This window comes from Dermacentor silvarum, chromosome 6, assembly GCF_013339745.2.
Source record: "Dermacentor silvarum isolate Dsil-2018 chromosome 6, BIME_Dsil_1.4, whole genome shotgun sequence".
NCBI classification, from domain to species: Eukaryota; Metazoa; Arthropoda; class Arachnida; order Ixodida; family Ixodidae; genus Dermacentor; species Dermacentor silvarum.
This window is the reverse complement of record NC_051159.1, coordinates 43625889-43647202: the sequence shown is the minus strand read 5'-3', so window position 1 is coordinate 43647202 and position 21314 is coordinate 43625889. Positions and strand designations below refer to the sequence as shown.

Sequence of the window (21314 nt, the reverse complement as noted above, 5' to 3'; positions counted from 1 at the left end):
ATATGCAGTGCTCTATCATCCTTCCAAAGTCAAGGCTCCAAAGAGTAATTAAGTAAAAAAATCTGACATTCGAAATCACTTTGGGTCGCTTTGGGTTCCATCACATATGCCCTGCGTAACCAAGAGCTTTCATCGAGAGGAAGCCCCACTTTTATATCGAATCAGGACAGGATCTGCTAGTACATCGGCCTGGTTATTTAAGACGGGGCGAATCAATTCTCAGAATTGTAAGGCATGCGGCGAGACAGGAGACATTGAACACTTTCTGTGGTCAAGCCCGAAACTCCAAGATGGAAGCGACGCTCTCCTGGAGAATCTGCAAAAAAAAAAGGACCTTCCGCATGCGTGCCTGCAACACCTTGTATTTCCCGAGGGATCAGTTATAGCCCGCAAAGAAACTTCGCGTCTCCGTATGGAATTCTTAAGAGAGACTGGTTTGATGGACATATGGTGAAACCCTTCAGCGATATTGTAAGAGACGCTCGGGCGGAGCAATTACCGGCCTTGATCGCCAGGCTAAAACCGCCTGTTGCTACAATTCACCACCACCACCACCACCAAGCTAACTTTAGCCAAGGTTTAAAGATATGTCAATACACTCTAGGAGGACGCAAACAAAGGCACACTGTTGGCTGTTGCATAACACAAGTCCGTGTAATTTTGGTACTCTGTCTAATTACATAATTATTAACGAATACTTATCCAATCTCGCTGGTATTAACGTTAGGGTAAACATTCTAATGTGTAACTGACAGAGTGGTCTGGGAAAAGTCTAATCCATTATATTTTACTTTACCACTTATACATAATTGCTTTTCGTCTTGTAAAGGACGCCGAGACGTTCGTCCCGCACAGCTTTAATTTTCCGATCGCTGCATTAAAGCGACGATCCCTACACAACATTTTGCGTGACTATATATGCATATGCCGGAGAACATTCTGGACATGCCCAGAATGAACACTTAAAAACTAAAGCACCAATAAGTATCAGAGGCCCATGCATCACATGCGCACTCGAATTCTACATTAGCCCCCCCCCCCCCCCCCCCCCCCTATTTTACCAGTGGTTATAACCACAGTGATCGCGAAAGGGGCAAATGGTCATCCACACGACAGCAGCACCAATTTACAACGGAAAGATTTTTTCAGAAACCTGTATTGGTTTTCTTTGGTACTTCATGCTACATTCGGCTGGATGAAAATTTGTCCCTTTTCCGAACTTTCCTCCACCTGGCGGGCTCCCGCAGAATTGATTTGCCGTATTCAGATTCCCAGTTCTTACAGTTGCCGATTAATTCATCATAGCTAAGCGACCTCCTTGCCTCCTGCGAAGCACAGATGAAAGAGCGACCGCCCCAATCTAGCGTTGGTCCCGGGTTAAAATCTCGGACCAGGACAAATTTTTCTTCGTCTGCGAAGCTTGCTTCCTGAGAAACCCTATCAATTTCCTTTTGTAGCTATGTGGTACAATCCAGTGGTGACCATTTTTCCCTATCATGACCTTTCCTCCACCTAGCGGGCTCCCGCAGAATAAGTTTGCCAATCATGACGATAATAGGGGCATCGCTGTTAAGAGGTTTTTCTGAGGGTGGCTAGAAAACAGAGTTTAACTGGGCGCTGCTTGGCGCTGTGTCGACTGGGTCTCCGGTGGTTCCGCAGAACATCGCTCGAGAACTTCCGAAGCATGCGGCCAATCAATTTCATGAGGTTCCGCTGATTGTCCGTGTGGTTCACTGCAAGGACTTCGAAAAATATTCGGCATGCATGTACAGCACATGGCTTCCAATAACGACCAGCTACGCACTACGTACTATAGCGCTCAGAATAAGCACGTGGCAAGGCGGACGTGCGTTCCAGATCGTACTGAGCGCGACAGTACATGGCGGTTTCACCTGTGTCACAATGACGGGCCACCATTGCATAACTTCACATTGTGCTGAACACGCCAAAACACAACCACCGACAGAAAATGAATGCGACACACCCTGGCGTTTTTATACGGGTGCTTTCACTCTTGCCGCTTTGTCCAGCTGGGCAATCCGCACTTTTGGCTGTAGCAATGATAGCCGAGTACTCAGTTTTCGTCGAAGAAATAGTTCAATGGGTGTATTTCTTTGAAAGTATGGGACGTCGTACTATCTGCAGGGAAATTTTATCGAATCTGTGCTTCGCGGATTTAGGCCAAATTTACCGGATATAGTGCGAGTCAAGCCGGCCCGCGGTGGCTGGTGATGCACGTAGGCGTTGAAATGAGCTCTAAGGCGAACACGCCGTCGTTGTCACTTTAACGTAGTCGTTCTATCACCTTCATGCCATTGTCACCATTCGTCGTTTTTTATGCCATGTACTCCTTCCGAAGTTTTCACTTTGTCACTGTCACTGCGTTGTGATATTGTCGCCATCACTCCGTCATCTTCTCGTCGTCGTCGCCATACCATCAGCGTCGTACAATCCTCATCAGTTCGTCTTCGTTATTTGATCGGCTTCATCTCATTGTCTTTATTGCGTCATCGGAGTCACCGCAACACCATCGAGGTTGTTCCATCGTCATCGTTTTGTTGCACTGATTGCACCGTGATCATCCCATTGTCGTGATGCCTTTGTGCTCTCGCCGTCGTCTTCTCGGCCGTCGCCGTCATTTCACCTTCATCATACCATAGTCGTCATACCGTGGTCAATCAATCGTTGTCGTTTTGCCGTCATCTTGTCGTAGTTATTAGAGTGCCGTCGTATCGTCGTGGTCATTGTTTCATTGTGGTTTGGTCATCCTCATGCAGTCGTCCTCATGTAGTCGGGATTATTTCTTCTTCGTCATTCCTTACATTGCATGCGTGAAATGTGCATGAATGAGCACATGTTATGTCGAGCGAGGCGGTTCCTAGTAAGATGTGTCTAAATGGGTCCTGTAGTTTTTGCTTGCAAATAGTTTGCCAGCGGGGACAAGGTACTTCGCAAACTCCAATGAAAGCTTCGCTTAAAACAACACCCACCGGTTGTGCGATCCGCAGGCTCTTTCTTCGTTCTTTTCAAATGAGCGGACATTGTTTAACTGCGCGAAAAAAAAAAACGGACCACAGAGACAGCATGGAACAAGGACGGGCGCAGACACGGTTTACAGGAGGGGGAACACAAAAACCACAGCCCGCTGTAGAACATATGTAGTTTAGAAGAACTTGTCGTTGGGCGAGTTGGTATATATTAGCGGACATTGTTTAACTGCGCGAAAAAAAAAAAACGGACCACGGAGGACCGTGGAAAGAGGACGGGCGCCGACACGGCTTACAGGAGGGGGAACACAAAAACATTTTTTTCGGGCAGTTAAACAATGTCCGCTAATATATACCAACTCGCCCAACAACAAGTTCTTCTAAACTACATATGTTCTACAGTGGGCTATGGTTTTTGTGTTCCCCCTCCTGTAAGCTGTGTCTGCGCCCGTCCTTGTTCCATGCTGTCTCTGTGGTCCGTTTTTTTTTTTTCGCGCAGTTAAACAATGTCCGCTAATATGTACCAACTCGCCCAACAACAAGTTCTTCTAAACTTTTCAAATGAGATTGAATCGAGTATTATGATTAAATTGTGGCATCTACAGGATTCAAGGCACCGTGCGCGGCACATCCCGGGCGCTCATTTTCTGGTCACAGCCGCATACAGAATCTTAAGGATTCCATCATAAGAAAGACGTCATTTTTCTCAACGTGGCATTCGTGGCACCAAACAAAGAAATCTATAAAATCAGAACCCTGCAACCCTCTTTCCCGCCTTGTTTATCGGAGTGGGAGCATCCCCGGAGACAGACGCAGGCAGAAACCATTCTCTGCTGTGACAGCATGGCTGCTGTCCTTCGGAGTTTCTTTCTGGTGTTATCACTGGGCCTCGCATCCTTTCGGGGCCAGCACTAGTGTACGTGTCACCAACTTCGGGACACTGACCGCCGGCAGGGAATCTTACACGAGCTCACGGGTGCTTTGATCCCAGTCAGCCTTCCGATAATCCACCGTCGAGAGAGAGTTCGTGAACCCCCAAGAGTGAGCAGTGTGTCTCTGTTTTTTCTGCTACTCGGTGCTTTTTTGGCTTTGTCCATTTCTGTACTGTCCACCCTACTATTTTCGGTATACCTTGTCACGCAGGATTTACAACTTAGCTTTTTGGAAGTCTTCATGCGGCGAGAAAAACAGCGTCATGAAGACGTAGGATCAAAGAAACAGTGCCGGGTGGCAAGATAATTCCAAGCAAAGATACGGATGGCTCTCTTCATGTGAGTCCAAAATAACGGACCTAAATATTCGCAAATATATTGTAAAGGAAAATCAGAGTCACTTTTCCTAAAGCTAAAGAAATGCTCCTTTTTTGTCTGTGTGAAATCGACAGACTGATGAAATGTCGCCTATTCCGTGAAAAATATGAAAAGACAGCATGACAAAGACACATGCGCAGGCCACAGGTATTGTTTAACACTTTACACTTCGGCCCCAACACGAGATTCCCTTGCGAGCAAACCTCCCCTATATATTTCTTTTTTTTTGTATTTTCATGTTCTTCCATATATGTATAAGTATTCGTTGTAGAATATCTGCGAAGGAGCTTTTATGAGTATGCACTTCGCCGCTGGTATCCTTTGCTTAGCAGTGTTGGCACATATTTCTAGACGAGTTTTCATTTCATTGATGCAAAAGCTTCTAGCCAAAAAGAAAGGAAAAATAAAAAAGGGCCGTGGAAGAGATTGCATTGACTAAATAAGTAAATGCATAAAGTCAAAAGTAGCAATAACTTGATTTGGGCGAGTCGGTTAATCTTGGCTGTAACTTGAAGCAGCGTGAAGGAACAAGTTGCTGCGATTGTTTATTTGTTCCTGTTCTCGTCCCACCGCTCTGCCATCGAGTAATATGCATAAAACACACTTTAGCCTAAGCAAGTAGTCCCAACCTTTGTGCTGTTTTAGAATCTAACTTCAAATGTGACATACAGATGTAAAGACCTTTAAAATGTGCCCGATTTTATATCCATACCCTTCGTCGTAAGTTCAAAGCAGGTAAATACCGCATTCCATTTTTTTAAATGTTTATTGGTTGCGGCTACCATCGTTTAATACCTGTTCAGAAACAGCGAAGCAGACGAAGTGTTGGTGTGTAGTTATAAAGAAGTGCAGTGCTCCACTTTTCTTAATGAGGAAAACCGGCGGCATCACAGGAAGAAATGTTCTATTGTTTCGTCTTCACCACAGTATCCTCATTAAGAAAACATGCTTTAGAAGAAAAATTTCACAGGGCTGGATTGAATATTACGATACCCAATATTCTAGCTTTTGATGCCTCTTCTCTCGGACATTGTCATAGGGATGTTGGTGCAGCTGTTGTGAGGTATATAATTGAATCAGGACGATTTCCTTGCTAAATTCTTAAATTTTGCAACAATAAATTTCTTTAGTCATTCTAAATTTTCAGAGGTGACCCTTATTAGAATCCGATCATTGTTTTCCTTCAATCACCCGATTCTTCGCCAATCCCCCATAGTGGGTACGAGCCACTCCTGAAAGCTAGCAAGCAAGCAAGCTCCACTTTTCGCTCATCCACTGCATCTATTACTTACTTATTTATTTATTCATTCATTTTTGTACATCTAAACACCATCAATCATCATTAGAGTAAGTGGTAATGAAAGTTTTAGGAGCAATATCTTAGCGAAAATATGTACAGTTCCCGAAAGGTCCTAAACATCATAACAAATAACCATGCACTCGTTGCCGAAAAGCTAAAAACTAAGCACACTCCGGATTGTCTTCGCCGTAATATGCGTAAGTAAGTTGCTTTGCACTCTTGCATTCAGTCGTTGGTCTTTCTTGGACTCTTTCCGAATCATATAGGCAGATGTTTGTAATTGAAGGCCTCCCTGGCATTGGAAATTTAGAGATTCAGTGGTGTGATTAAGGAAGCGCCCCTCTTTCGATGGATAGAGTGGCAAAAGTAGTCCAGCTTTACATCAGCGTTGGCTGTAACGGGAACACTGGAATGTCATGGTTTCGTGCCGGTTCATTTCTAAATTTACTTGATATTATAATACTTAATTCTTTCGCAACCATTTATACTGATGCATTAATCTTCTGGAACTTTCAAAGTGCTTAATTTCTTGAAGTGGCCGGCATGTTATAGCTGCTATAATATACTTGTCGTATAAATAAATTCACGCCTTACTCAATGACATTGCTTTAGACACTGCCTTAGAAATGCATAATCCAGGCAATTGAGCTTGGAAAGACTTGCAGCAAGCTCAGAAAGGTAAACGTGGCTTGTCGTTGTTTTCGAATCCTCCTCGTACGTTCAGCATTCAACAGGTCATGCCTACATATGACATATGACGGATGCAGAGTGAGTAATTACGACAGCCCCCTTTTATTTTTATTTTGAGCAACAGGTTTCACATATGCTTTTACCATCGCGTCCATTCCAATTTTGCTGGCTGGTTCTTTATTTCATTCTTGGAGCTTCTATAATAGATGTCTGAGTTATTCGTTTCTTTTTTCTTATGGGCGTTATTCTGGCGCCTACTTTCAAGTTTGTGAATCTTTATGAACTCGCTCCAATTCATCCCGCTAAAGATGCACATTTTCGTCTAATGAAGTCATTTCTACTCAGAAAGTCATTAGAGTGTAAATGTTTTACGAACCTAAATAAACTGCTACAATTGCAATATAACGCAGTTACATTTCGCATATAGCCATTTTCTATGTACATTAGCTAATGTCACCCATATAAACAATGTAACAGAGCTACTGTGAAAACTGATTCTGCAACGAGAAAGTCCAGGGAGATCTTCCTACCCTGTTTTCACATTAACCATTGAAAATAAATAGGTCAACATTTGATGAGAACTTCCCACCAACATCGGCACTGGTGTTTGTCCGCTTCGTTCTTCGTGGTGTCCTTCTAAGTCGCGGCGCTTTTCGTCGAATGTCCTCTCATTGCTGCTTACGTTTTATACGAAAAAATGGCCGTCAACACTGAAGTATTGGTTTGGGCTAGTTGTACAACACTCGGAGAATATACATAGGCAGGGCTTCGCGTAGACAAGCGGGCAAAGAAATCACGTGTACCAAAATGAGGACAGGCGTAGTAAGCAAGTGTTCATTTTTGCGTCTTTAGAGGGTAGCCGTGCGTAGTGAGCTTTAGCTGACGAACTTTCCCGCTCGTGCCAAACTACACTGGTTTCAGATAGTGTGTTGCTTCCAAATCGGTGAACTTGCTGAACGTACTATCGACCAAAGAAGTTTACGAACCACGGGGTCTCAGAGAACGCTAAATATCTGAGCAGCCATTAAAAGTAACCAGTAAAACCGTACATCACAATGTTGTTCGCATATACCAGTAGAGGCTGGAAATAGGGAATACCAGGCTGCGTTTTGAGGCTGCGGAGATATTCAGCTTTTTGTCAGATCTCTTGGTCCGTAAACTTTTTTGGTCGATAGTGCATAGAATGTCTAGAGCTACTGCTCCAGTTACACACTTTTCTTTTTAATAAGCAGAATCCTTAGATAGCGCCCGTAGATTATGCCACAAAACTACTGCTTGAGCTGGTTTACATGCAGAGGTCGACATTAATTGCAGCAGAGATCAAAATACGGGATTGTCTAAATAACCAAATTTCACTAACCAACTTTTCGACTAGTCACTTCAGGGCGCGTATTGCAATTTGAGAATTGAAGGCAGCGAGTTATCAGGATACGTCCACTTGGAACAGTTCCGAAACCCAGTTTGGAATAATCGCTGCCGGACTTGCGGTGAAAATGCACCACTGTACTTTGCACTGCTTTAGGAAAAAAAAAATCCTTTCCATACATTCAAGCGCAAAATTAAGTGGGTTGCCATTTGTATTTCGCCGAACATATTGAGAACAAATGTCTCAGCAGAGAGAGAGAATTAAATATTTTAGTGATGGCTGTAGGCTTATGTCGGGAAGTGGATAAAAGGAAAGGAGCTATGGATGGCTTGCTATGGAAGCTTCGCACGGCGAAGCTCCATAGTAGGTTTAGTTTCTCGAAACCTTATGTCATTCTAAGAATTTGTTCTAAGTGGATGCGACTTGCCACCTGACCAGCTACAATTCGTAAATTGCAACATGCGCCGCAAAACAATTCGTTTTAAAGTCAATTAGGAAACATTTGCTAAATATTCAAATATGCATTTTGATTTCCCGTAAAAATAATGCCCGCCTCTTCTAGTAATTAAGCACGAGAAGTATGATTGTGCTACATATCACGGGAGGCTTTCTTGTAAATTATGTTAACACTAAAAAATATGCATGTTCCAAACACTGTGGGAATCGATGTCATGCGAAACATTTTGCTAGTATCTAGCAATCCATCATTCAAAGTGTTTTTCAAAGTGTTACCACACGCAACAACTTTTTCGTGTAAAGCAATAATTTCCGTGTATGATGCAAGCATATGTTTGACGACAGAAGCAAGACGGTGACGATAGTATGACGGTAACGTCATGACGACAGTTTCGTTTTTACGGCGGTGAATAAACGCTGCAAGTAGAGCTGCAATTGGGGCCAGTTGGTTATACATATCCTTGGAAAAACGCGCTGTTATGCACAGGGACAGAATTGGAGCACACGCCACACAGGCTGCTCTGTGGGGTGTATGCTCCAGTCCAGTTCTTTCCCTGTGCTATAGCAGTGCGTTTTTTTTTTTTTTTCAAGAAAATGTTACAGCCTCTTCTGTAATTACCTGGGCCGATCACGAAGACGGTATGATATCGCACAGCGGCTTCCTAGCTTTATCTGCTACTAGGAAAGAACTGGGGGTTGTAGGCCAATCCCGAAATAGAGTGCAGTCTAACACAACGTTGTCAAAACGTTAGCGGCCACAGGACAAGAATGGGAAAAACTGGCACACTGGAGATCGCGCACGTGGCCCTTGCTGGTGTTATCTCACGTAAAGCACCCGCCACTCGCCTCCAAGAGCTGGTTGGAGTTGGCGCGAAAAAAAAAAACATGGCTGTAATCATGGTTTAACAATAAGAAAAATTAGCGTAGCTTGCGCTGGAGGCTATCGATTGGCTATCGCAAGGTATTGGCCACGCATTTGGGCTAGGATAAGCACTACCAAGTCATCCCCAGCATTTTCCGGAATGTATTGATTATTGATCGATTATTGATTAGCTATTGATTGCTATCGATTGGCTATCGCAATGTATTTCCACGTATTTGGGCTAGGCTAAGCACTACCTAGTCATCCACAACATTTTCAGAATTTCCCGGATTAGCTAATAATTGGCTATCGGTTGGTTATCGATGACTGACTAAGCTTATGTAGTCCCAACCATGCTTAGCTAGACTTGGCCAGTCTCAGCTTCGCTAGTTCACAGGTGTATGTGAAATTGAGCTTGGACTCTTTCTGCACTGCCGCCAGGATCGGCCCACATTTTTCCCGACGCATCATGGACTTGCAGCCGGCTTAAACAGCTCCGCTGTTAAAAAGAAAGAAATGATCGTGGCCTAAAGGTTAAAAATCGGACTGCTGTGCGAGTCAGACGTTCTATATCCCAGCATCGGGCGGTTCAATTTTATTTTTATTTAATATACTTACGAGACGCGTGCCTTCCTACCTACTTATCGCAAGGTGGCTGGGAAGAACCAAAGAATACTTCGCAATAAATAAAAATCACCTGTATATGTTGCGAACGACCAATGTGCCTGGAATACTACTAGCCTATTTGTCTCATTTACTTTTGAAAGAGTCATATCCGATACGGTCTTTAAACAAGTCTCTCTTTTTAATTATGGGGTTTTACGTGCCAAAATTACCCTCTCATAATGAGGCACGACCTAGTAGATGACTGCGGATCAATTTGGACTACCTAGGGTTCTTCAACGGTCACCTAAATTTAAGTACACGGGTGGTATTGCATTTTGCCCCCGTCGAAATGCGGCCGCCGTGGCCGGGATTCGATCCCAGGACCTCGTGCTAAGCAGCCCTACACCACAACATCTAAGTAACCACGGCAGGTCATAAACACGTTTCACGCTTGCAATGCGGACTCAGTGACCACATGCTCGTGATGCCACACTCCGGGGTTACATAACAAGCAACATGGCTACCGACTGCTTTTCTGCACGGCAGGCTGCAAGAAAGCGCCTTTGAATCCATAGTCATCAGGTTAGTTTTCTCCAGTTATCCTCGTATTCGTCTGGCTACCGACTCGCAGAGTTGCATGGTGCGCAAAATTCCTCTCTCTGCGTTGGAATAAGGATTATAAACAGGGATAAGGTGCCTCAAAAAGGCTGGCAAATGTTTCGATAGGAGGACCTATCTTCGTCAAAGATAGGTCCTCCTATCGAAATGTTGGCCAGCCTTTCTGAGGCACCTTATCCCTGTTTATAATCCTTATTCCTCGTGTGATACTCCATCTGTCAGCCACCTCTTTTGATTTTGGACTCTCTCTCCATTGCAATCCTTATCTAGTCCCCCTGAAGAGTTGCCGTAGTCATGTGCTAAACATCTGAACTGAGTCTCCACTCTTCATTTCCCTTTTAGCATATGATAACGCCCCTATTTGCCCCCGCAGTTCACACGGTGGAACGAAAAAGAGCTTAGCATAGGTATAACCTCACCGGTGAGCCACGGAAAGCCGGTTTCTCTGAGCTTCTTTATCACGTCTCTCACTGACCCGGATGCAACACCCAGTACCGCTGCTTGCATAACGTTTAGACCTCTTCAATAAAACAACACCATCTGCATTGACAAGACCTATAACGAAGAAATCTGATAGGGCACGCAAACACATGCCATTAGTTCCGCTTACAGGATGCAGGAACATCGAAGGCGATAAGCACAGAAGAGGATTAGCCGGGCGTCTTATGTCCTTCGCAACTGGCGTGCGCTTTGTGTGGCAGCGTCCTATATATAGGCACAAATTACCAGCTGCACATATCCCGGCCTCTTCGCTGAGATTGAAGGGGTATAATGGGGCATGCAGACCCTCTTATCGGTGCTCTTAGACTATATTACCAGAATATAATTGCATTATCATTTACTTGGTAAATCATTTTTGCGGACCACGTGGGAGATGAAGGTTAACAAAAGGGAAATATTGTCGTATGCCCGATTTATTTCAAGTGCGAAACTCTCTTTCTGGGAAACCTGTACGGGTTTCCTCTGTAGCTTCGCCCTGCAGTCGAATTCACCCCATATTAATAATTATGTACTTCCGCTGAGCAGTTCCGGGAATTTCACGATGTTTTTTTTTTTTTTTTTTGCGTCTTTGCAATCTATCCTCAAAACGTTTTTTTTTTCACATTTTTTTCTGCGACAAAGCTGTGTTATAAAATCGGCCAATTATCTCTACTTAGATAAAATCTAAATACTCACCTCGCTTTGTGCGTTTCCAGAATCGAGTTCCATCATGTAAGAGGGAATGAGTGCTTGCCTAGTAAGGTAAATCCACCTCTGTTATATAACTCCACCAAGTGATAAGAGCTGCATTATAAGAAAAAAAAAGAAGTTGACGACCAACATAGAAACATGCATATACGATTCGGTTGTCTCGAAGAAGCTTTGTTTCCAACTCAGCAAGGAAATATTGGCGAAAGACTCATACGTCTGCACAGATTGCACAGGCACCTCATAAGCGGAACAAAAACTGAGTAGCGATGAACCGTTTTATACTAGTAAAGTTTGAAGGTAAGGCGTGGAATTTGCTTTTGTTCAGTAGGCACGACATATCCACGGCTCCAGTAAATTATGCCTTGTTGATACGGAACTTCTTGCGATAACGCTAAGAAACCCTTTGCGCCTTTACTGTTGTAACGGATGTTCTATAAAATGCCTCTCGTCGTGTATCTATTGTCTCACTAGCATAAATTCGTCTTCAATCAGCACAGAGATTGTTGTAGGCGACTCCTATGAAATTTCCTTTTAGTACGTAATCGCTAGCAATCATGAACGCCTGTGCAAGCCTCGGTGTCAATGCCTGGCCACGTGAATAATAAATGTGTGATGTATGCGGGCTCAGGCCCTGCTTTTCCTCGTTTCTTCGGCATTGCAGCACCTCAAGGGAACCCGACAGACAAGAGCAAATTAACGGAGAAGATACATTGTGCTGCATTCAAGCCAGAAACTTCACGTGGTGCGCGTTCTGCAATTCTTCTTTATGCAGCCTCCAGATCGCTAGAAGCGTGGTCAAGTAAACTGAAAGTATGGGTCCACAAACGACGATATCCAGCCATCTTCTTTCTGGGATTTTACGCGCCAAAACCAGTTCTGATTATGAGGCACGCCGCAGTGGAGGGCCCCGGATTAATTTTGACCTCCTTGGGTTCATTAACGTGCACTACAACGCAAGCACACGGGCGTTTTTGCATTACGCCTCCATCGAAATGCGGCCGCCGCGACGGGGATTCAATCCCACGATCTCGTGCTCAGCAGCGCAACGCCTTAGCTGACTGAGCCACCGCGGCGGGTAATATCCAGCCACATGCGTGGTCTGTGGAAAGAGAGTAGTAAGACAACACAGATAAGTAAACTAGATGCCACGTTTCGTTGTTTACCCTGTGCTGGCGGAAGGGTATGAGAGAAAGAAAAGGCACAAAGACAGGGCAAATGCCATCATCTGCAGCTGCTTGTACACTAGAGATGCGTACCAAGTCTATAAACTGAAGCAAATATCTGTCCAATGCTCCAACCATTAGGCTGAGATCGCACGCATACACACCAAAGCCGATAAGCTCTTTGAGACGTTTGGCGCTTGCGTCACGTGTGAGTTTCTCGTCTTCTATCCTCGTGACAGCTCACGCTTTGAGACGCTGTTTTAGAATGCACGATACCCAGTATCGTCTCACACTCCCCAGAACGTGCCTGGTAGAAGGCTAACATTACGTAAAAATGGGCGACGTACCACTTTCATGATCGCGGGGTGGTCGAACAGATTCGAACCGTTTCATCGCCGCAGAGCAAATGCTATCGTCCCCCTTCCCATAATGTTCATGACAGCCTCATAAGTACGTACGACTGTATAACGCGTAGTCGCTCATGACATCACAATTCGTGTCTACTCGATCACGCCCGTACAATACCTATGTAGAACCCAACAATCGGCATGTGGCAAGCTCGCGTCCACTGGCGGGAATAGAAACCATGCAGTCAGTGTCACACGAACGTCGTCACCGTCGTCTTGCTGCGGTTGTAACACAAGACGACTCGCATTACAGACAACTGTTCGTCTTACCCCAACACTTTGGTTCACCTGGTAACGCTTTGAGTACTCCAAAACAATGCTGGGTGGCCAGCTACCAGCAAAACGCTTCGTATAACATCGATCCTCACAGTGCATGGGATTTGCTTCAGTTTATTCCTTGTTTTGGCTAATAGAAAACATTTTAATAGCATTTGTCCAGAAACAGTCATAGCATCCGTGCATTTTTCTTTCTCTCTCTCTCCTTATTTTTTTTTCGCCTTTGGTGGCGTAATCTACGGCTCCAAGGCCTACAATAGACATGAGTGAGAAATATTATTCTGCATTTAGAGATGTACTTCGCGAATAGATGTCTAGCGTGAAGCTTTTAACGGTCCATGACAGCAGACAGAAATCGTGATGAAGAAACAAATAAAGATAACAAAAGAAGATGCGGTAATTTCGTGCCACAGACACTAAGTAGGCTGCAAACATAATCCGCAAGTGTCCATAAAATGAAGGGTATGAAAACTTTTCTGTAAGCTTGCTGGTGCAATCAAAGACACATTTCTCGTCGAGAGGGCTTCAATGGATGAATCGCGATAGGAACTGAAGCATAATACGGCAGTCAAATCCATAAAGAGAGGATGACAAATTTTAAAATGCATTGAAAAGAAGTCCCTACACTAACACTCTGAAGTACTCTGTAGCTTTGCAGCCATGTTCATTAAGAGAGAGTGCAGTTATAAAACATAAATCCAGATATGCGCAGACGGTACCCAAAGAAGATGAGCATTTAATAAGGTGTTGTTAAATCTTCATTAGGTGAGAGTAACAGCTGTATGCGTTTCCTTTCGCCGTTCTGGCCTCGTGACGCTTTGTCCTTCAGACCAAACTTTTTTTTTCCGCGCAGAAACCATGCCACGCAAAAGGGATAAGATCAAGCATAGGCACCACCCTTTAGGGTAAAGCTAGTGCTTGGACCTTATCCCTTTTGTTTCTGTCATGAAACACCGACTAGCTCGATCGCTCACGCTGTTCTTACGAGAAGTGAGGTCGATGTTAAAAACAACTCGACAAAATGGAAAAGCAAGACAAGTAATACCAGAAAGCACAATAAAGGCTCGAAGTCTTAGTTTTCCTTCGGCCCCATCTCTTCCAAAATAAGTAAAGCGCATGCAGCCAATCATACATAAATGAAAACAGCAGTGTTCATATAAGAATTGAGAACAGGAGAAAGAAGAGGGGAAACAGATAAGTAGATAGAGTAGCACAATGCCAGAGCACAGTTCGGCACAGAAATTTTCGAGAAGCCAGCATGCGACCAGCGCTGTATTCTGGCTTGGCGTGTCTTTGTCCAATGGCGAAGGAGGGCATTAACATAACAAGTGCCTTTGGCGAGACTCCATCACATAGGCGCAGTGCGACAAGACAACAGACCTCGGCCCTTTTTTCTTTGTTGCAATGGTATAACTCGCGGCTTTCATGACTTACACTTCGCTGTATGGGATCTTTGTCAGCGTTTTCAATCCCCGTTGCTCTAAAAGCGGTTGAAAGACACATATTTGTGCCATCCGTATGAGTGAGCGTAACCTTCTTACCCTTTCCTATAGTTTAACCTTGTCCGTCAGTGCGTAGCTTGTTTATTTATTATCGTGTATTATCCTTCATACACTGATTTACTTTTTCCCGTGGTCGCTTTCCTAACTGTATTATTAGGGTTATCAGGTTATCGTCATGACAATGATTTTTCCGCTATGCGATGGACAATCAAGGCGGTCACTTTGTGCGAACGAAGCTCCGATTTCTATCGTTATATAGGCATATACAAAGTCGTTGACCCTTAAAGGGACACTCAAGACAAAAATCATTTCTTCTGTATCAGTAAAGTACCCTTCTACAATATCAAAATAACCACTCTATCCAAGATAAGACGCTTGGTATGTCAGAAAGAACGCACTAATAATAGACGGGTGGCGACCCCTTCTTCAAGTTCCCGCACCAGCCTGCTGTGACGTCATGAATTTTTGACAATGTCTTCCAGGGCCTAGTTAATTTTCTGGTGGTGAAGATACACTACGTTGTGTTCTAAAGGAGCCAAAGATTAAACAATGCGAGTTTCGGAAACATTTACTCAGCCATTGTTAAATGCGATTACTTTGAAATCCATGACGTCACAGTGATGTATCGGGGTTTAAGAATCGGTGCGAAATTCAAAAACAGAAACTTTGACCTGAATGATTTGTTTTGGTGTGCAACCTATTACTTCGAAGTTACCAACACGTGAATTTTGAAAGAACGCTTTAACCGTCTTAACTTTGTTAGTGATTTGCTTTAGTGTCCCTTTAGAATATTAGAATGATGAAGGGATGCCATTCGCGCAATGGCCAGACATATGCTGTTTGCCTTTTAGGGGAAATATTTCATTAGTGTTAAAGCCAGTGTATCTACAGCAGTTATTTTGCTTTGTATGTAATGCGTGCCCTATAAGACACTTAATTCACCAATATATAAGGAGGAAGATTTAACTCGGGGTTAACTCTAATTTCCGGAACTGAATACCTCTAAAACTCGTTCAAGTGCTTATTCAATATGTAATAATTATGTTGCATTTAAGAGAGTGGCTAGCATAATTTGTTTTCTTACATCAAGGAGGAATAAACATTTATTGCGGAACCAGCACTTTAAGATCAACTTCTTTACAAATATTGCCGGGAATAGGTAGGCTTAAAAAAAGAAAAAAAACTTCGAACACCAAGCTTTACAATCTGTAACTCTAGTTCAAAATTAAATCTTTGAGGTATGTAAACTGTGTCTCTTAAAGCTCCGGAAGCTGACAAATTCTATGAAAGAGTTCACAGCTTACGTGCTGTTTTTACCATGCTTACAAGGGTTTCGCAAATGTTCTGGTAAGAAATCATGAGTGTAATTCAGACTAATACACCCATTTCGTTCACTCTATCCATCTAAATTTGTGCCGCTTAAGCGAATTACGATAACGTCGTTTATTGCCGATTTCGCACTTCCCAACAACTTCTGAAAAACTTCCATTGGTGGCAGAAATAAAAAATTGCAATGGTAAATCGATAAATTTGAACTTTTTTTTCTTTTAGATGCAGCAAACTTCACCAAATTCGTCTGAGGACATGCTGAGTAAAATAATTACTTCTTTCCCACATCCCATAAGAAGTCCTGAGATAACTCTTCCTCTTAAAGGAAGGTTACTCTACGAGATTTTATACCTAATTTAACTTCATATACAAGCATTTTATTAATAATTACGCGGTTAAATTAACTGCGGACCACAGTGTGCAATTGCACGCGCCGTACGTTCAGGAGATCTATTGTGCGAATGCACAGTTTTTTGTAACTGTATCTGTAGGCCTTAATTATGGGTTTGTGCCTGGTATATGTATTCTGTTATTGTGCCCGTGCTCAGGACCCTGCGCATCGGCAGCATTGGAATCGGCTTGTTGATGCCATTGCACTGTGTCATGCCTTTATTTCTTGTCTTTCTTTGCCAACTGCTGCCCCCTTTAGCCCACTGTGGCTTAATAGGCGGGAAGCAACTTTGCACGGCCGACTGCATATGCCTTTCCTCTCGTGACCTTTCTTTCACTCGTATATATAAAAAATCTGCCAAATACCAAAGAGCACACACAACACTCGTTGGGAGCTCACAACAATGCACTGTTCCTATTAATTGACAAATAAATGGATACATGAAATTTGTCACCTTACATTCTTTCCCACCTTCACCGTACTTCATCGTTTTTTCGCGCTGTTTCCCAGTTTGAATATGAAATGTGGCTAATTCGGAACGCACACTACTGGGGCCCAAACTAAGGCTGGAGAAAGACAGGACACAGCGCTACTTGCAGCTATGGAACAATGGCTACTTCGAAACGCAAGCTGCTGGGGCACAAGCTAAGGCACTTTCTCGTGCCTTAGCTTATGTCCCGGTAGTTTGCGCTCCGAATTTGCCACGCTTCCGTGGCAACTCGCCTATTTGTCGCTTTTGATGAATATGAAGTACTGAGCCAAAGAAACCACTTTGCTAGACTGTTTTGTTTTTTCATGTATCAGTGAATGTTTAAGCCTCGAGCTTCAGTAGTGACACCTGCTTTCTTCTTTTTTTTGTCACGCAGCTTCGTCGCTGGGCGGCCACTGCGACCACGACGAGGCGTGTGCCTTTTCGGTGACTCACTCGTCCTGCCAGAGCAACGAGTGTCGCTGCCTCGATGGACACGAGCCCGACGCACACGCCACCAAGTGCACGCCCAGTGAGTATATGCGTAGTACGGCACAGCCAGAAAGACCGTGCTCTACATTTTTATTTATTAGTTCCCTCAAGGCCCTAATGCATTTCGGAGGGGAGTGGTATAATCGAGAAAAACAATAAGCATAGAAAATTCTTGGTTACGCAATGTAAGCAGATAAATGAAGAAAACGAGCTACATACTGTATGGAAGCCCCAGGAAGGCAATTCCATTCTTACGAATTCCGTGGGATGAGTGAGTAGTTTCAAGCATTTACGCAACAGGTGTTAATGTCGACTTCATTGCTACGAACAATGCGTGACGCAGGATAATACAGTGGGAAAATTAGATCATGCGGTACTGCGGGATATGGTAACAGATTTTTTGAAAAAAAGCCTGCAAGGTTTGCGGCGGGATGCAAATGAGGGCAGTTCAAGGGCACTTATCATAGACGTGACAGTAGCTTAGTAGTTATAATTTTAAGTAATAAATGTGGTCGCCGTTATTTGGTGCAATAATAATTGTAGTAAAACGTTTCTTGAACTTCTTTGCAGCTTGTTCAAATGAAAAAAAAAAAGCGTAGCTTAAGTTATTGGAAAAGTGACTCTTACTCAAAGACGTATTATTATGGTATTTGCGCTTGAGTAGACGTACTCAATCATAACTACTCAATCGTACTCAATCATATCATAACGTACATAAATTACGCTCTAGTTAACACGTAGCGTCGTCCTTGCGTTGGTTATTAGAGCGTAAATGGATAATGTAACTTAGCTCAGATACAGACTTTATTTTAACTACGGCCTCTAAATTGTGTTAATTTATTCCTTTACTTGCAGCTTTATAGCCGTAAGTGGAACCGCTCAGTTGAATGTGACAGAGCTGTTGCGCTATATGGACTCCTAAGCATTGCAATTCCTTGAAGCTGGTTACAGCGACAAACCTGCCCGAGACGCAATTCGCTGCTTCTCGCAACTACTGTGAGGTTGCATCCCGACGCGAGCGAGAGTTCTTTATGCTTTAATTAGTGATGTCGCTGAAGCGATGGGGTAGCTGCGACATCCTAAAAGGAAACCGAGACATCCTAAAAGGAAACCATGCAAGGGCCACTCAACGTAGCGTAACGATAAACTGAGGCTTAACATTGACACATAGAAAGACGACAGTACGCAGACGGCAGTACGCAGAAAATACATTCATTGAGTTGAGCGGGCAGTGAAGAAATAACTGGTAGTCTACCGGTGCGAAAGTATTGGTGAAAATGGAAGGACAATATAATCAGAGTGGCAGGTGATCGCATGGTACGGCCGCAATTTACTTGACTCTGCATGCTTACGAGCGGTTCAATTGACGCACTACCCAGTTCTTGTCTGAGAGAGCACATGGAAGCAAGTACGAACATGCTTATTTATTTATTTATTTATTTATTTATTTATTTATTTATTTATTTATTTATTTATTTATTTATTTATTTATTTATTTATTTATTTATTTATTTATTTATTTAAATATCATTCTTTGCCTACTTCAGCCATTTTGAGTCTATCTATCATCTATCTGTCTAGCCTCTTGCGCCAACCCAGCGGCTCAAGACCTGCTTGGACCATTAGGTATAGGCACTTGCTCTTGGTCGTAAGGCTGTCGTGGTCGTTCCATTGTGGTCATTCCAGCTTCGTGGTATCTTACTCTCGTCACGCCTTAGTCGTCATACAGTCTTGATGAACTCTTTGTGACATTGCCATAATGATGCCGTCGTGCTCTTTCAATGGTCATCATTCTAGCTTGGTGATATGACTCTCGTCATGCGATCGTCGTCAGGCTTTCTACTCCGATGCAGTGACCAAAGTTGTCTAATACCATTGGCCACAAAGTATGGCCTCGTGATGGTGATGGCTTCGTGGTCGTTGCATCGCAATCATTCCAGCTTTGTAATCCGTCTCTCGATCGTCACACCGTCCTTGCCACGCCATTGTCGGCATACAGTCGTCATGAATTTATTGTCCTATCGTCGTGGGGATCCCGTCGCGGTCAATAAGTCGTCGTCACTTCAGTATCGTCATCATACCACTTTCGCTATCTATGGACTTCATCCACGTTCGTCCTTCTATCGTTATCGTGCTGTCGTCATTAAATCGTGATTATGCCACCGTTATCGAGCCATCATCAGCATTACATGTCGTCGTCACATATACGTTATCATGCATCATTTGTAATACCGTGATCGTCATGCCAGACGTGTTAACCTGGGCATTCCCGCATCTTCAGCCTGTTGTCGTCATACGGACGTCGTCACGCTTTCGTCCTCATAGAGTCGTCGTCATCTCGTCGTCCTCTTGTCGTCGTCGTCGTGATTATTCTATCGTTGTAATTTAGAAATCGAAATCTCATTGTGTAGTCATGCCGACGTAGTTACACGCCTTTGTCGTTCGATCAGTATAATTTCTTCGTCATTTCATCGTCACCCTGTCGGAGTCATAGAGTCATCGTCACGGCTTCATACTGATGGACGACCTCGGAAAGCAAGCTCTGTAGCAAAGTGGGTCGATATCGGAGTATGTGGCATACATAGCAAGCAACGGCAGTCTCAGAATTACCAAATACAAGTGTTAAACGTGACTTGAAATACCTTGAAACTAGCTAAGCTCTGTATTTGTTTTCTTCAGAAAGCAATGTTGTCCATCTTTGCCGATAGAGGAGGAGAAGGAAAACAAGAGGTGAAAGGCAGGAAGGCTAACCCGATTAAGTGTCCGGTTGGGTACCTTTTTAGCTAAGCGTGAGCCGATGCCTCTAAAATGCATCACCTCACGGCAAGCTTATGCGGGAACTTGAGGGCGGGGCTGCAACCTGTCTTTATAGTTCTTGCCTATTTTCTGACTTTCGGATCCTCTTCTCGCGGTAACAGAGGTTTCTTCGGTATCGTAGAAGAGTAAATTACAAATCCAGCAGAAACTGTATTTTTTTTTCGTTGCGGGCCCTTTAAGATAGTGATATGAATTCGTCGTCATAACCACGCTATGCTGACGCTACTTCACATGGCCTTCCAATGTTTTCAGAAAACCTTTTCTTATTATGATTTGTCCACTGTCAGGTCTCTGTCTATTCTTCATTTTTTGCGGCGAAGCTGTTATTCTCTATTTGGTCGGCATTTTTCGTGTTCGCGTCCGTCGTCAGCAATAAAGTAGGCCACCCCAGCGGCAGTGCAGGGCTATGAGCAGTGGCTCGTACCCCCGTGAGACAGATGCTTCAATCAGTCAGCAAAGGGAAGCAAACAGTGCATAGATTCGTTGCAACCACACCTACAACATACAAAACAGCAAACGTTTCAATAAAGAACAAGCGCAGAACAATCATCCAAACCATATAATTGATAAGGCGCTGCTGATAACAACGCGAAGCACTCCCCGCATATGTTTCCCGGATAAAGATCAGCATACTGTTGCGCAAGCTGCCGCGCTGACGGCAGCTTGCGACGTGGGGAGTCCAAGTACACTAGCCTTTCGCATATAAAAAGAACCAGCCCAGCAACTGGTTTCAATGTTGTTGCAGCACCGCTATGGGCGGCGGCGTACTGTCAAAATTACCATTACTATCATTGCTACAATTACTCTAAAATAGCATTACTACTAATGCCATAAAGTATTGCATACACCCCTCAGTAGTTGTAGTGTGGTTTTCAATGGCAAGTAAATTTTTTCTTGTTTATTTTTTTGGTACCGCTAATTAGGGCAATTTGTGCACCAGTCGGAAGAGTAATATTCCGAAGTACAGTACAGTTACGAAAAAGCAAAGTGTATACAATGAGTAAGGAAAGTGCATATTTGTGCGAGTGCACATCATGCGCCGGTTGTGATCACAAACGTATTAAGAAATAGCCGAACCGCTA

At 43.7% G+C, this 21314-nt stretch overlaps 1 protein-coding gene across 1 annotated transcript in view; it reads left to right on the top strand.

Annotated features, from left to right (window-relative positions):
- The window catches only part of LOC119456633 (uncharacterized), a 418815-nt gene that overhangs the window by 337662 nt on the left and 59839 nt on the right, over nt 1–21314 (top strand). Inside the window, exon 4 of the mRNA XM_049668994.1 lies at nt 17321–17455. Coding sequence (XP_049524951.1) covers nt 17321–17455 — 135 coding nt within the window. The remainder of the gene's footprint in view (nt 1–17320; nt 17456–21314) is intronic.